We start from the raw sequence: 15,634 nt of genomic DNA on the forward strand, positions 1-15,634 counted from the left end.
AAACTGAATTAAGCAAAAACTAGAGATAAGTGCTTTATCTGACATTTGGGATCTCAAAAGACTGAGAAATAGGAAGACATTTACAGAAATAACATATAAGGTCATCACCAACAAGAATTGGGTTTAATTCAAGATACTGACAATAATTGAATTCTAAGTTTCCTGCTTCAGCCTGGAGTTGTCAATTAATTGAGCCTTGCTTGCCATGTGAACATTGCTAGAGGCCTCTCACAGAATCAGCTGATTATAACTTTTTTTTTCCTGAAGAGTGAAGCAGCATCCCTCTTTCTCAATTTAGGTAATGATCATCTATGCAGGTTTTATTATATTAAAGCCCCATTCCAATTAATTCACATTTGCCAGATGCTGTCACAATTGCTGACAGGTGTTTATTACACTCCAGATCAGCTTGAAATCACCATAAGAAGGGAAGTCTGCAGCATCAGAGCCATCCCAGGCTGCTGAATGACACACAAACACCCCCATGAGGAGAAAGGAGCTGCAAAAGGACTCCATGTGCAAGAACATTGTGGGGATGGGGGAACAGAGAGGCAAAAAGGTGCCTCCACTTTGCAACAAAACAGTGGCTCAGGAGTTGGGATGTCACTTCAACCTACTTTTTAAGTGTCTCTGCACAAGCTCATACACTGGTAGATATACATATACAATGAGGGATTTAAATGGTGTAATTTCAGAAACTACCTACAGTGTAACAAAGTTATTGAATGAATTATCTCAGTGAGTTATTTTAAAAAAATCACAACAATAAAAAATAAATCAAAAGAACACTAGAAGAGCTTTTTAAATGTCATATTAGCAAACAGTTTAATTTATTAAAATGACTCCAGTACACCTCTGTGCTTCTACAACAAACACGCATTACACATAACAGGTAAAACACAGAAACATTCTCCAGTCAGCAGTTCCCGGCTCACCAGCACAGAAACACAAAATAAACAGTATCTTACATCACCTCCCAGCTCAATCTTCTTCCACCTGGTGCTTGGGGCACTTCTCTTAGGAGCAGGCAGGCAGGTGAATGCAAGTGTGTCTCTATGCTTCCTGATCAGAGGTGGTGAGCGCAGCCCTGTGCTGCCCAGAGCACAGAGCCAATGCCCTGCCCAGACTACAGGCAGTGAACTCATGGAACACAGGGAGTGCAATCCCACATTTCCATCTCTCTAAAAACGGGACATCGACAGGATGGGCGTGGAGAGGTTAAATTTCTCATAGCATGAAAAGACACTGGCCCATAAAGGTTTGCACACCTGAGTATTATGCTCATAAGAATTACGAGACTCATGTAAGTCTTTATAAAGTCTTAAAATACAGTTGTGATAATTCAGGGCCGGTCCTTTCTCTTTTACTGGTTAACTTTACTGAAATCAACTCGACCTGGAATTTTAACAGCAAAGCAAACATGAAAAGTTAATAAAATCAGAAGACACTGAAGGTGTAAATACAGTGCAAGTGTTGGTTTTAGTCTTTTTGACTGTTACAGCCTGATAATTTTACATTCTGTGCTTTAATTTCAGGGAAAAGCATAGATGTTGTGTGTCAGAACATACATACTAGCATATATACATGTGTACATTATACACACTTGCTGCAGAATGCAAGGGCTTCCAGTGGCATATGATTCATAGTACCAATCTATCACATGCAGGTTGGTTTTTTTTCATACAAAACCAAAACAGTTTTAGAGGTGGCCCTCCCTCAGCATATATAAGTATCCATTAATGTGTATTCACATGCATTATTACCCACTCAATGATTTATGTTAACCAGATTTATTTCATTTTTTTTAATGTAAGCTATAAATTATTTTAGTTGCAACAGCTAGCCAGAACACTCCAGTGACCACAGTACTCCTGGGTTTTATGGTAACTAATACCTCCATTGGCAAAACATTCTTAATAAAATGACTCAAGTTTTGTTTGCTTCATATTGCTTCATTTTTTAAAAACAATTTTATGTACAAACATTGCTGTTAGTACACTTCCGATCTGATGAAGTGCAGTAAACTATGAGAGCTCATTATTCAGAAGCACCTAGACTTTTTTTTTATATTAAATGGAAGCCATCAGCAACAAACATTGTATGGAGAATTCATCAGGTGGATGAACAGTGCACATCAGTGAGTATGAGATGAAACTGTTTTCTAAACAGCTGGCAGCCTTCACAAAACAAATTATGTGTGATGTAGTCAGTCCTGCTGAGACAGCAGAAGGACATAAGAACACCAGTGACTCAAGGGTCAGTGTTTATCCATATTAATGTAGCTTTGGTTCAGAAATTCTTTATGTGTTGTAGAGCACCTGGTTTAGTGACAAAACACATGCATCTCACAGTGCTAACAGTATAATGCTAATAAACTATAAACTGCAGCTTTCAAATATTAATAGCATTTAATAAAAAAATTTACAGAAATATTCTTGTTGACAAATGTGCAGTACAAATGCAAGCTCCTTGGCCACAAACTCTAATTGTGTGCATCAGTTTTGTGCTGGCATAACAGTGCAAGTGCTGGGATTCAAGTATGATTTTCCATGTTTATGTTAAGCAACATGATGAAATTTGGGGGATTTTCTGCTCACAAGGCCAGGATGTGAGAATCAAGCAAAGCAATGCAGCAAAGGAAATGTTTCATTTCCCTCATCTAGAAGGCATAAAGGAGGGAAAACACATTTCACAAGCAAACCACCTTCACATACCACCAAGTTATTGCTTCAGCTAAATCAGCTGTACTAAAATACAGGACTACAGGTTGCAATTTAATCTGCCCTCACATGAAGAGAAGATGAAATCTACAGTGCAAGTCCTCCATGAAAAAGGATCAAATTGCAACACCAGAGTCCTGTTTCATAGGACAGAATTTATTCATCATTCAGTTTTGCCTGTGAATTAATTTTATTTGTAAGTCAGTTAGATCACAGTCTAAAGCACATTGTTTATATTTCTGTGTTTCTAGAGGCACTACTTCATACCAATTTAGGTCTCCTCAACAACAGAATATAATACAAACACTTGTTTCCAAAGAATTGATGAAATTATTGCTGAAATTTTTAGGGTCAAAATTAAAACTTATTTCACCAAATCAAGACTTTACTCCACTTAAAAAATCTGACATCCTATTAATTAAAAAAAACCAACCAACCAACCAAAAAAAAAAAAAACCCTGAACTTATTCTTTTTTTTTCAATTAAATAATAATCTAAGATTTTACAAGATATTCACATTCAGGCAACTGTCTCCTAACTCATCTGCCTGAATGACAGATGCCATAATAAAAGCAAGAACACTACTCTCACATTCTTCCTGACAGCAGTGATTAGTGCAATTTACCACTGCACTACACAGTTTTAATAGTTCAAGGTGTGCCTGCTGACATTTCTCACAATCATCTGCTACATGATCATTATTCTCAGATGTCTGTACCTGTAATTTTCATTAGAATGTTGGCATTTATGTTAACACTTATGAAAAACTATGGCTTTATCCATGAAGTATATAGCTTGCCTAAGCAAAATTTTTGAGCCACTTATTAAAACAATAAAACTGAATTGGAATGAAAGTTACTTGGTTAAGCCATAAGCTGTGTTGCCACTAAACTCAAGATCTCAGGGTTAGCTACAGAACACCAATACGTGTACTTGTGCATCTGTTACAGTCTTTAAAAGTTTATTTAAAATGTAACACTGATAAAACTTTTTTTACATCTAAGTCTAATAATTTATCTTATTTTTTGCAACATGTTAAATTACTTGTATCGAAAGTGTCATCTGAGTATCGTTTTATTACAACAGGACTGGGACTGTAAGAAACCCATAAATGCACACGTAAGAAGGCACTTGTCTTCCAGTAGTTCAAGTCAGAGAAGGCCTTACCCAGACAGTGGCACCTTACAGTTTGAAGGATTAGCAAATGTCCCCAGGCTTTGCCACAGTCTCAAAACCTGTCCTCGTGTCCCTGGACAAAGGTGCTGTGTGTGGTCTATAACACCATGAAGCTCATGACGAATTCCAGTAGTTTCTGCCTGTTGCTCTGAGGTAGGAACGTAGTGCCGAGTTCCAGAATGGTGTCTTTCTTTTGCTGAGTCTGCTTGAAAACCTGAAGCACAGCATGAACACATGTAAGCATCACCATGTTAAAGGAATCTTCTTTCTTCTGAGATTAAAATGTTATGGTCTATACTAAGTTTTCCCTCCTTTACAAGACTTAATTTCTTGAAGGCTTAGATGGCAATGCGTTCGGGTATTATTACAATTCACTCAATGTTGAAGCCCTTCAAGGGTTATGGAAGAAAAGAAATTGAGAAAAAAGTACAGTGTGTGATAAACAGGCATATCTCAACAGTGAGGGACAAAACAACCAATCAAAGGTATTCAATTGAAAGTGTAAGCACTGTAAAAACAAGAATTCAGATGCTATGCTATAAAAGATGCACAGCAGGCATTATCTAGTTCCATTTCTCATTCTAGTTTATCCTGCTGTTGGAAAATGATGGATTCAGTAGGTGCTTTCCTCACAGCTATTCAAAGTCTACAGGAAGAGAGCTTTACTTGGCCAACTATTGTTGGATTATTCAATACATTAGAATTTAAAGGCAAAAACTTCAAAACCCATACCCAGCAACAATTTGCCTAAATGTCAATAATTTCCAAATTATATTGCTGTATCTTATGTGGCATTCAGGAATCCATGCCAGTCTGATAAAAGAAAAACACTCCACTTGCAAAATCTAAATGGGTGATTTATGATTTGAAATACTAGTGGTAAAGTACAAAATTGAATATTTATCTTAAAGAAGACCTGTATCCTCATGGTGAACACTGAAGGTGTATAAGGATGGTTCTTCTGGAGCATCAATCACTGCTAAGCCAAAATTCAATAACTAATGCTTTTTTAAAGATTTAAGCAGACTTCAAAATTAAATTTAGCTGTTACTGAGCACAGAACATGCTCTCAGCCTTTCAATATTGTTCAATAGGGACACAGAGTAGAACAGAGGAACTCATTTGCTGTGAATAAAAATGTCTAGTCACCCATCCATCCAGATGGGTGGATCACAGGCCTTCCCAGGGGAAAGAAGTGCCCTGTTCTGCAGCTTGTGTTCTCTGTAACAGCCCTCAGCCTAAAGGAAACTAAAATGCTCCAAACCCACAATACATTTCCACAGATATAACCACTGATTTTAAAATGATGCTGAACAGATTCCATGAAATGTCCAAACTGTGCTCATTATTGAAATGAAACTTAACAGTTGCCAGGTCTGAGCACCAAACACTTACTCCAATTTCCTTGAAGACTTTCACTGCATTTTTCACATGACTGTAGGTAGCACTCTCAGCTGCAAGAGAGAAAACCCAGAGATAAACAAACTGAAATTTAATTTGGGCTACCTTGTGGTAGAAAGAACAGAAAGAATCAAACCCAGTTCCAAAAGCAGTTTAACATACCATACACAGCAACATTCCTCTCTGTCCTGCTTATTAAGTGCCTGTGCAGCTTCTGAATATATTCAGACTCTAAAACAGGACCACTAAAATTGTGCACAAAGATGACAGCAGAGCTGTATGCCTCCAGTAATGGCCCCAGTAACCTCTGCAGGAAAGTGATGTACTGCTGGTGCTCTTGAGACTGGCTCACCTAAGAAAAGGCAACAAAAGGTTCAGCAACAGAGACCACTGGAAACCAGAAATGACCTGCAAGGCATAACATGTTGAAACAGGAACCAAAATAAAAACAAAAGCACAAAAACAGGTGTGGGGGCACAGCACAAAATGGGAGCATAGCAAAAAAAGCAGTTTATCACGAGGGACAAAACAGGCATTGAACATCACAGACCAATGCTATTTTTTCCTCCTCCAGGGTATTACTATTTTCCCAAGATAAAATTAAAGACATCATGCTGTTCTGCAGCCAACAGAAGGGCTGCCCTACATTCACAGAGACAGACAGAAGTTTTCATGATATCCCTAAAAAGTGTTTGTGTCAGCTCTGAGAAAACTACTAATGTATCTAAAATCAACATAAGCAATCTATGAAGTGAAACACAGGCTGAATATAAATACCAGCTGGATGTGCCCCTCTTAGACTGCATGTAAAGAATGAATCCAAGGTACTTGAGTCTTTATCAGTTTTCAGGACTCTAGCCCATTGCTCCTCCACCTCCCTGTAAAGATTGTTTACGTTTCTTCAGCTATTTTCCTCATGTGAAGGGAGACAAATGGACTGTACAAAAATACTAACACTGCAAACCAACAAAAAACCACCCCCCAAAAAAATTATCAGTACCTGTCCTGAATAAGCAAAGTAATTTATATCTCTCACAAGAAGGTTCAACATTATAAGGAAAATATTACCTTCAGGTAGCAATCTCTCTGCTCCTCTCCAAAATCACTGTCTTCATCTTCCTCATCACTTCTCCAAGATAATGGCTCAGGGAGTTTTTTATTCCACTGCTGTTCTGTAAGACTGGGGCTAACATCCTCCTGATCATCCTGCTTAAATTTCAAAAAGAAGGTGGTAAATAGGTAAAACTCCAAATCCAGGCAAGCAATAGGTTTATTTTATAACCTCATCTGACTTAATGCATTTATTAACTAGTATTTAATGGATGTAGGTGAGACAATTATAGGCAGCATTGAGAAAAGGAGAGAGAAGAGACATTTGGTGAAAAAGACTGGGTTTTTTTCTTGCTTCCTCCTGGGTGCCAAGGTTTGTTTACTGTGCACAAAAAGAAGTTTATGAAGCAAAGGTATGCTGAATCAGCTGCCTCCACTCCTAAGGTTTTCTTTGCACTGTGCACCTCTGGCAAACTGAACCACACAGCGACTCCCCTACAACCCTGAAACTGCAAGCTGAGGAGTTTTACAGTAATTCTGAGATCAATACAAAGGCATTAAAGAATGACAAAGGGTCTGGACTCCTGACTCCTGTGGAGTAGAAAGTAAAAATCCATGTAGCTATGCTACATTTGAAACGGCTTCAATAATAAAATAAATCCCAAGTTTCAAGACAGTACAAAAATAGGTGTCTTCCTTAGTAGCCTTACTGGTAAAATGAAATTACACACAGAGCAATGAAGCATCACAGGCTGACTGTACCCAACTGTCTGATGCTTAGGAACAGAGGAGTGAAGCAGTCTCAGTCCTGGGCACGTTGTTACAAGCTTTCAGTAACAACATATACTTAGAACAAGTCTCACAACTAAGGAGCATAAACCACCCATAGTACAGTACACCACTCCTACAGCATCTCTGCCACTTTACCTCAGCCACCAGGAGAATGCCATACTGGATCAGCCTTTCCACAGACTCGTGGCAAACTTGATAGATCACCTGGCAAGGCTGCACAACATAAAAGGAATGCCATTGAAAAGTCACATGCATTACACCCATTACAGCAACATCATTTCCTGTTCAGTATGAATGTTTTAGATATAGCAGTATTATTTCTTCTATGCAAGCTGTTAAAACTTTTATCAGCATAATCCTAGTGCACCACTCTTGTGTTTATCCTGGCAGACATTAAAAAAAATTATAGTGAAATAGGATATTTAAAACATGTCCAAGATTTTTCCAAAATTCATTACCACTGGAGGAAAGCCACATTAAATACTCTCCCCTTTTAATAGCTTCTAACCAAATTTTAGTTTGTTAACAGTTCTGGAATAATATCATCATAAAATTGAAATTATTGAAACTCCTAACAGTGATCTATTTGGAATGTAAAGGAAACTACATCTCCAAGAAATTCTCTTATGTGTTTTGAAACTGAATAAAAAACCCCAGCTTCTTTTACATTAATTATAATCATTTAGGAAATATTTTCTTACTTAAAAAATAATAATCAATTATTAATTCTGAGAGCAGAAGGATAATATTACTAAAGAACTCCAGTATATGAGCTAACTTTACTACCCAGACAAAAATACTAAATTTGGCTTATGCTTCTGTAAAAATGCACAAGTCAAATATGAGTACAAATGTAAGAACTAAGTGAAGAATCTCTAGAATTTTAAGTAACTTCTACACATTAGAAAAAATAACATCTAGCACTTAAAATTGGAAGTATGCAGTGTCTGAAGAGTGAGATAACATCAACTCTCGTCAGTGTTTTGTATCAACAAAAACTGAAGTCAGGCCATGTTTAAAATTTCCACTAAATACGAGGTGTGGCACAGCATGAGTACTGCACTCCTGTGCAAATATGAATTTAGACTATGGAGCCTTACTTCCCAGCACAATTTCAGCCACTTGTGCAAACTCAAAGGAGCTGGGTACTCACAATGAGTAAGTGTTTCTTTTGTAAAAGAAACAAAAACAGGTTTTGTTTCTTTAGGTTAAAAAAAAAAAAATTAGTTTGGGCAGAATGCAAATACAGCTGTGATAAGGTAATGATAGGAATGATACAAAATATGTTAGAGGAGCTGCTCTCTCAGCTTCCCACAACACGAGGTGGGCTCCTTAATGCTGCCTTTCTCAGGAAAGGCCTAAAGCACAGCAGAAATGTCCCAGGCCCATCCCAGCATCACCCACTTCAGCACTGGCAGAAGCAGCAGGTGGCACTCAGCGTGTGACAGCCATTGATACCCATCACCATAACACTGCTCTGACAGTGAACAGACCAGAGCCATGACACCTGTAGAAAGCATCCTGTAATTTTAAAATAACAAGCCGAACAAAGACTGAACAATTAATACAATTACTTACCAAAGACACACTGAATTCATTGGAAAGCAAGTAGCACAAGCTGGCAGCTTTTCGGACCAGGTGCTCTTGACTGATTAAACTGGGAGAAGCACCACTGGTACCATTTCTGTACCTCCTGCTCTGAATCGCATGAAGACTGCAGGCTGGAGCAGAAACAAACACAGGCAAAGTTTAATTTTCCAAAGAGCTTCATGGCAAAGGAAACATCAAACTTCTGTTTTTTCCACTTGTGGGGCTAAAAAGAGTCAAATATTACACATGCCATTCAGGAATAAAGACAGACTTAACCACTACATTTTGTCCAGTAATGTCAGATCAAAAGAAAATCTCATTAAAATACTCTTCACCAAAACACAGGTTTTGCCATGTTGGCTCAGAACTCTGATAGTGCCTTGCCTATGGCAGTGACCAATACCCAAATACTTACAAGAAAGATAAAGGATGAGGGGAAAAAAGAATGGGAACGTTCCTCAAACAAAATACAAGTTTGCTTTAAAACTGTTTGTTAAAGTAAAGATGAGTTGAAATAGGAAGTGAAAAAACTGTATTGAAGTAAATAACACAAGAAACTGATGGGGATTTTTGTGCAGATACTTTGACTTCGAAGGTTACAAGAAAGTCTTTCCCTGATAAACCCCAAAACATACCAATAACAGCCTCTTTAATGAATACATGAAGTATTCCATTGCTGTAGAAGTTGAGCTCAAAGACAGCAGGTATTGTGATGCTGGGAGTGACGAAGAACTCATTGTTTCTGCTCGTGTTTGTGATATTTACACAGTTCCCCAGCAAGTGGATGGCATGCATGACAACATCATCTGAGTTCCCTGAAAATCCCAAGTCAAAGTCACGGGCTAGGACCTCCTCCTTCATAGAGAAGAAATCTTCTACCAGTCTGGAAAGATCAGTTCCCTACAAATAAACACAGAATCACACAGTTAAACAATTTTTCTGCACAGGAATCTATCAGTAAACCACATAATCACAAAATAAACTAACTGCCAATAATCCAAAGCACAACAGTCATATCAGAAAAACTGATTTTCACTGAGGTTTGGATGAAGCAGTTCCACATGTTTTGAATTACATGCAATTATATTTTACAGCCATGGAACTATTTGGGAATGCAAGGTTTTTCTTTGCTTCTTGCTTCATTTCACAGCCTGCAGAGACCTGAATACCTCAAGATACCTCAAGACCATGTCAGAAGCATCATGTTTCTATTACCTATGCTATAAAGTTAGCATAGGAATTAGCTAGGAATATTGCACTTAACAGAATGGAACAATTGATGTGGACCATGAGGAAAAGCCTTTCCTCAGGCACATCCTTTTCTTGTTTTCTCCCAAGATGGAGTCAGATCACATTATAAAATGCTTATTTGATTCCACTATTTTAGGAAATTGGAAAGACTGGACTGATGAGAATGGTAACACTTCCTCCACAAGCAGGATTATACAAGTGACCAATATTTTTCCATTTGTACTCAATTTACGTACAATAAACCTTCAGATTTGAAGGACTTTTAGAAAAAATACAAAACAAACTTGTAGGAGGAAAAAAAATCTTCTTCCAATTTTCATGCACAAGACTTCAGGTAAACATTAGTATCATTCTACCATTGTGATATAGTGTATTAATTCTGAGGAACAGCAAATCAATTTGGAAATTAATAGAACAGTTTCTAGAGTATTCAGTAGTGAATGTGTTTTGAGATCTAAAAAACAACCCTAAGACAATAAATGAAACCCATCTTTTAAAAAAGTGTAACATTTTAAAAAAAGCGTAACCCATCTTTAAAAAAAGCGTAACATTTTGAATTACAAAGATCTATTTCCACGTGAGCACTTATTTTCATCCCATCAATAATGGCTTGTGTTCAAGCACCCACTGCTAACTAAAATATCAGCACTCAGACTACCTGAAATCCACTTTAATTTAAATGCATTTTTCTTTTTTTTAAATCACTATCATGCAATAGTAAAATCCATACTTTTTTTTAATAAGTTAACAAGGCCAAAGCAATGTTTGGCTGTTTAAGCACCACAGAAGCCTTACCTGCCTGTGTCTGTACAGCAACAAACAGGCAACAATGTGGGTAGACATCACAGCACAGGACTTGTCAGCAGCTAGAGGTGAACAAGATAAACTTGCTGAGCATCTGAGACATTCCAAACACCATTACAAATGAAAGAGTAGCCACTATTTAAAAAATGGTAACATTGATGTGGGCACAGAACTGTACCCACTGAATGAAATACAAAGTGTATTATGCCTGTCTAGAAACAATGTTAAAGTAATCAAAGTAACTTGGACTAAGAAGGCCAAAAAAGGTTAAATATTTCTTAAGGTAAGTAGTGTTTCCTGTGTATCTCTGGTACCACAAACCACAAACCTACTGACTGAAGCATACTTCACATAACCTATAAAACAAACCTGGCAACACTGGTCCATATAGCTAGATGAGTTCATATATTATCTTAAATAATGCCATTAAGACACTTCAGTAGCTCCTTACATGAAGAGACAAGCCATGAGTGCATCAATATGACAATCAAGCACTTCAAAGTACAGAAAGTTTAGTGTACTAGTCCAACAAACAGAATAAAAATCTTCTATTTGATCAGAGAAAGAGTTTATTAAACTTTGAAGAGAATGGAGGCAGACAAAGGATGAAGAATTGTCAAGATTTTGTAAGTCGTGAAATGATCACATGGATGGAGACAATAAGGAAGTGTGATATTACCATACAGAAAATTCATGCTGTCAGCAAAACCAAACAGGCAGCTGACAGCAACCTGCTCCAGTGGAAGGTGTCACTGCCCATGGCAGAGGGTTGAAATGAGATGATCTTTAAGATCCCTTCCTATCCGCACCACTCTATGATTCTGTGGTAGTGATACTCTTCAACACTTACTGAACAGAATGTGCTCAGCCAAGTTGGATATCAGCTCTCTTCTGAAGGGTTCGCTGGTGATATCCCTGGAGTTGGGCAGCGAGGCTTCTGCACCTTCATCCACAGTATCATTAGGTCTGAACACAGAATAAAAATTAACACTATGACATTTAGATTCTGTTCAAAATGTAAAATAATATAAACTGATTTTTTTAATATATGCTAACCCAACCACAGCACAAAATACCATTACAGTCTGGTAAGGGCAGAAAATGCCATCAGCAAAAAGCTCTACCAACTTTTCCTGATTATTGCTTTGCACTGCAAAACAATCCATGATAAGACTGCAAGAAGAAAAATTGCAAACTTTCTCTATGGTTACTCATGACTTTGCTGTAATTGCTCTTTTTCCTTCAACGAATATGGACAACAGTAAAAAAGCCAAATTTGCCTGAAAGACAGAGCCCAGTTTCTCTACAAACTAGAAATGGTCTTTTGTATGGACTTACAACTTTTTAAAGGTACAGAACTGACTTTGCCCCACCAGGATTTGTATAACTCCTGAAAAAAACAGCTAAAATGTCTATCTATGTAACAAGTGCAGAACTAACCCTTAAGCAGTGTTGCAGTTCTGACAATTACCTCCTTGAAAACAAGGAGTACTCACTCACAGGTCCTATTTGCTTTGGAATTATTCCAAACCCCTTGTGAAATATTTAAAAACAATCCTTTAGTTTTCCCTAAGCAAGGCATTTTTCCCCTTAAATTATTCCATAAAATTTATAAACAAACCAGCAGAGGTTACAAAAAAAAAGAAAAAAGTCTACTTGAAATTATTTGAACAGAGCTCATCAGGAAGAAGGTAACTCTTATAACAAATTGCAGTTAGAATTGCCTAAGTTTTGCACTTTTCTATAAACAATTAGATTATCCATGGGGAGTTCAAGCGCTGCTTGAAATGTAATGCAGAACACTAAAAAGGATAAACAAACAAATAAATCCCAACCTGTCCTGCCTTTCAAAAGCACACAAAAAAAAAAACTCTACCTTGATGGAAGTATAGCTGGTAACAAAGCTTGTTCCAAAGAAAAAGGAGCAGGCACAGGTTTTTGGCTTTGGCTGTTTACATATTCCTGTTAAAAAAAGACTCATTATTTTTTGTACTTTTCCCACCTTATTCTTGCATTCAACTGATAATGCTACTACAGGAAAAAGGCAATTATTCAAAAATGCAACTGATTAAAAAAAGCTCACACGAAAAAAGCAGTAATAAGGTCAGAGATATTAAAAGTTTTCAACACTTTTGACTTTATTTATTCAAAAAGTAGGCTTCCCACAGCAAGGAATCTGTACTTCATAAAAAAACTTGCAATGAAAACAACACATAACCTCTGTCAGCACGCTGCTGTGAACAACTCCTTTGAGATGAGTTCCACGATTAAATTAATGAGAACTGCCTCATTAACATGAATGAGAGCAAAACCTAGCATCCATTCAGAACCAGCATGGAGACTGTAATTATTGCTTACTCCTGCCTTCCTCAAATGCCAGGAGATAGAAGTTCTAAGGGGAAACACTGCTGTACAAAACTCCAGTTGCAAGACACAAACTAAAGCCCCCAGGAAGCAGGCAGGGTACTGCATGCTTGGAATTCCTGAATCACAAATTTCTCAAAAGCCAAACTCCTCTCCTTATAGGTTAAAATTTACACTATTCTATTTTCAGGACACTGTGTTCCCTCAGTTTCTGTAAAGAATGGGAAACTAAAGAGCCACTTAACCTGCTGGTCAGGAAAACAGTTCCCTCCCAGGAAAGCTGCTTAAAAGACTTCCACAGCCTCTTTCACTCTCTTCTGCTTCCAAGCCTGTGCTCATAGAACTGCAGATGCCCAAAATTAACCCCCAAAGCTCATCTGCTTTAGAAAAACCTGCAGTGACACAACTACAGTTACACTTCTGCGAGTGTGAGCTAAGGCACGCGTCAAGGATTTACATCATTTGTCACCATTCTAGAGCACAATAAGGAACACAGGTACAAATGAGACCTGACAGAGGCTACTGGGAAGGTACAGAGTGATTAGCATTTCACTAGATTAAGAGGGCAGATAACCCTCTTTTCCTTACACTGATCCAAGAAGAGTTGTTAACTCTCTACCAAGAATAGCCCAAGCCTTCTCCTTCGGAAGTGAATTAGTATCTTTCCCTACTACACTAATTATAATGCCGCGCAGCCGGTCGCAATAATTTCATGCTGTGGTAACTGAACCCTCCAAAGCTCTCCAACCCTACTGCTTTTTCTGAGAGAAGTAGGGCAGAAAGAAGAACACCTAATTAATTTGAATAATGTTCTAGTAAGTTGCTGTTACAGCGCTTAATCTTATTAAAGTCACACTAAAAATAAGGTGTACTGTGGCAGAATACAGATTAGTGAAATGTAGAATAGTACCATCAGATTCTGCAAAGAGATCTAAGAAAATTTAGAGTAAAGGCAGATACTGCCACACTAGCCCATTCCCTGAGAAACTACAGAACAGTGAAGTGCTGTAGGTAACAGCTGTAAGCTAATAATGAATTATGACTTTCAAAGAATATACATATTTTCATGATATATTACCCATGACACTTTTATAGCTACTAATTTGCTTAGCAACTTTAAAAATCCAGCAAGATAAATGCCCTTCCTCAACCATTGCAGATGTCATTAAATTAAACTGGAAAACAGTATTCAGCTTCCTTTAACTCCAAATGTTCCTACCATGTAAAGAAATACTAGATAGTATAAGGATCATTTTACAGATCGCTTGTTAAACAAAGAAAGAACTCCACCAGTAAGAATACTTAGACCATTTCAAAACTAATATATCAACTCTGAGACTATTTCAGCTTAATACAAATGTGTCCAAACAATCAAACATTCATCAAAAACACGGATACTTTTGTCCTATCAGAATGGACTGCAACAGATAATGCTAGTGATTTTAATGAGAAAATTAAAATAAATGTGTCCCACTATTGAAACACCAAAAACATCAAACCTTCCAAAAGACCTTCAAGATATCAAACTTACTCTTAAGGAAAATGGTTGTGCAAAATCTACTCTGACACATCCATAATTCTTCCGCAGCATTCTGAAGACTCCTCTAGCTATACTCCAAAGACTTTCATTCTTCTTAGGCTTGCCCTAAAAAACATAGGTGGTTGTTTTGCTTTTCTTCCACTTTGCAATTAAAAGGTTATGTTTAAAATTAAAATGCATGCAACAGCAGACAAAGCAAGCCCAAAGCTTTTGACACACCTTATAACTTCAAGTACATTTAGAGAACTATTTTTCTCTGTGGATATCCCCTTGAACATATTACTTGTCATGCCATGAATTTGCATTTAGAAGTGTGTCGCCTGTACCTCGGCACTCCCCAGAGACATTTTGTGACTCATGTCTCAACACGAACCCCGAGTACATGAACAGAGGACTAGCACAACCTTTAACTACGTAACATGTTTTCCTGCACATAAACAGAAAATTCCCTAGGCAAAGCAAGTTATTTGATTGCTCTTACCAGCTGTTCACTGTTATAGTGACCTTCAATTATGCGATCATAGGAGATTCCCACAGGTATAATTAGGACATCAGGAGTAGCATTTGAGAAGAGAGCATCCACCACCACTGACAGAAGACCAGCTCTAGCTCCAGATGTCTTTCCACTTCGAGAACGTGTGCCTTCCAAGAATATTTCTAGAAACTGCTGCTGTCTCAATAATTCTTCTATGTGCTGAATACAAAATGATTGGAAAAGAGAAAAAATAAGTGTCTAATGACGTTGGCATACATATGTATAATAGCATACAATTATATTTCAGGTATATTGTCGGCAGCCATTTGCTTTTAAAAAGCAAAGGAAGGTCATGACTTGGCATGAGTACTTGTGGGAAAAAACCCCAGCAATTAATTAATGCCTGACACAAGCCCAGACCATGTGCAACTGAATCTGCATGAATATACAAGCAGTATAATGACATTTGTT

The 15,634-nt window shown here is 37.5% G+C and overlaps 1 protein-coding gene across 11 annotated transcripts in view; it reads right to left on the bottom strand.

Annotated features, from left to right (window-relative positions):
* Window positions 1-798: 798 nt before the first annotated feature.
* The window catches only part of GPAM (glycerol-3-phosphate acyltransferase, mitochondrial), a 30,800-nt gene continuing 15,964 nt past the window's right edge, over window positions 799-15,634 (bottom strand). For 10 of the 11 annotated variants that reach the window (XM_038140748.1, XM_038140744.1, XM_038140742.1 and 7 more), the window contains 12 exons: window positions 15,170-15,382; window positions 14,680-14,793; window positions 12,661-12,746; window positions 11,635-11,750; window positions 10,776-10,846; window positions 9,365-9,629; window positions 8,718-8,860; window positions 7,275-7,352; window positions 6,366-6,506; window positions 5,460-5,649; window positions 5,292-5,350; window positions 799-4,110 (listed from right to left, as the gene is read on the bottom strand). In XM_038140748.1, the coding sequence (XP_037996676.1) occupies window positions 3,994-4,110; window positions 5,292-5,350; window positions 5,460-5,649; window positions 6,366-6,506; window positions 7,275-7,352; window positions 8,718-8,860; window positions 9,365-9,629; window positions 10,776-10,846; window positions 11,635-11,750; window positions 12,661-12,746; window positions 14,680-14,793; window positions 15,170-15,382 (1,593 nt within the window). In that variant the 3' untranslated portion in view covers window positions 799-3,993. The remainder of the gene's footprint in view (window positions 4,111-5,291; window positions 5,351-5,459; window positions 5,650-6,365; window positions 6,507-7,274; window positions 7,353-8,717; window positions 8,861-9,364; window positions 9,630-10,775; window positions 10,847-11,634; window positions 11,751-12,660; window positions 12,747-14,679; window positions 14,794-15,169; window positions 15,383-15,634) is intronic. The other variant, XM_038140745.1, reaches the window with a different exon arrangement.

This window comes from Motacilla alba, chromosome 6 (genome assembly GCF_015832195.1).
Source record: "Motacilla alba alba isolate MOTALB_02 chromosome 6, Motacilla_alba_V1.0_pri, whole genome shotgun sequence".
NCBI classification, from domain to species: domain Eukaryota; kingdom Metazoa; phylum Chordata; class Aves; order Passeriformes; family Motacillidae; genus Motacilla; species Motacilla alba.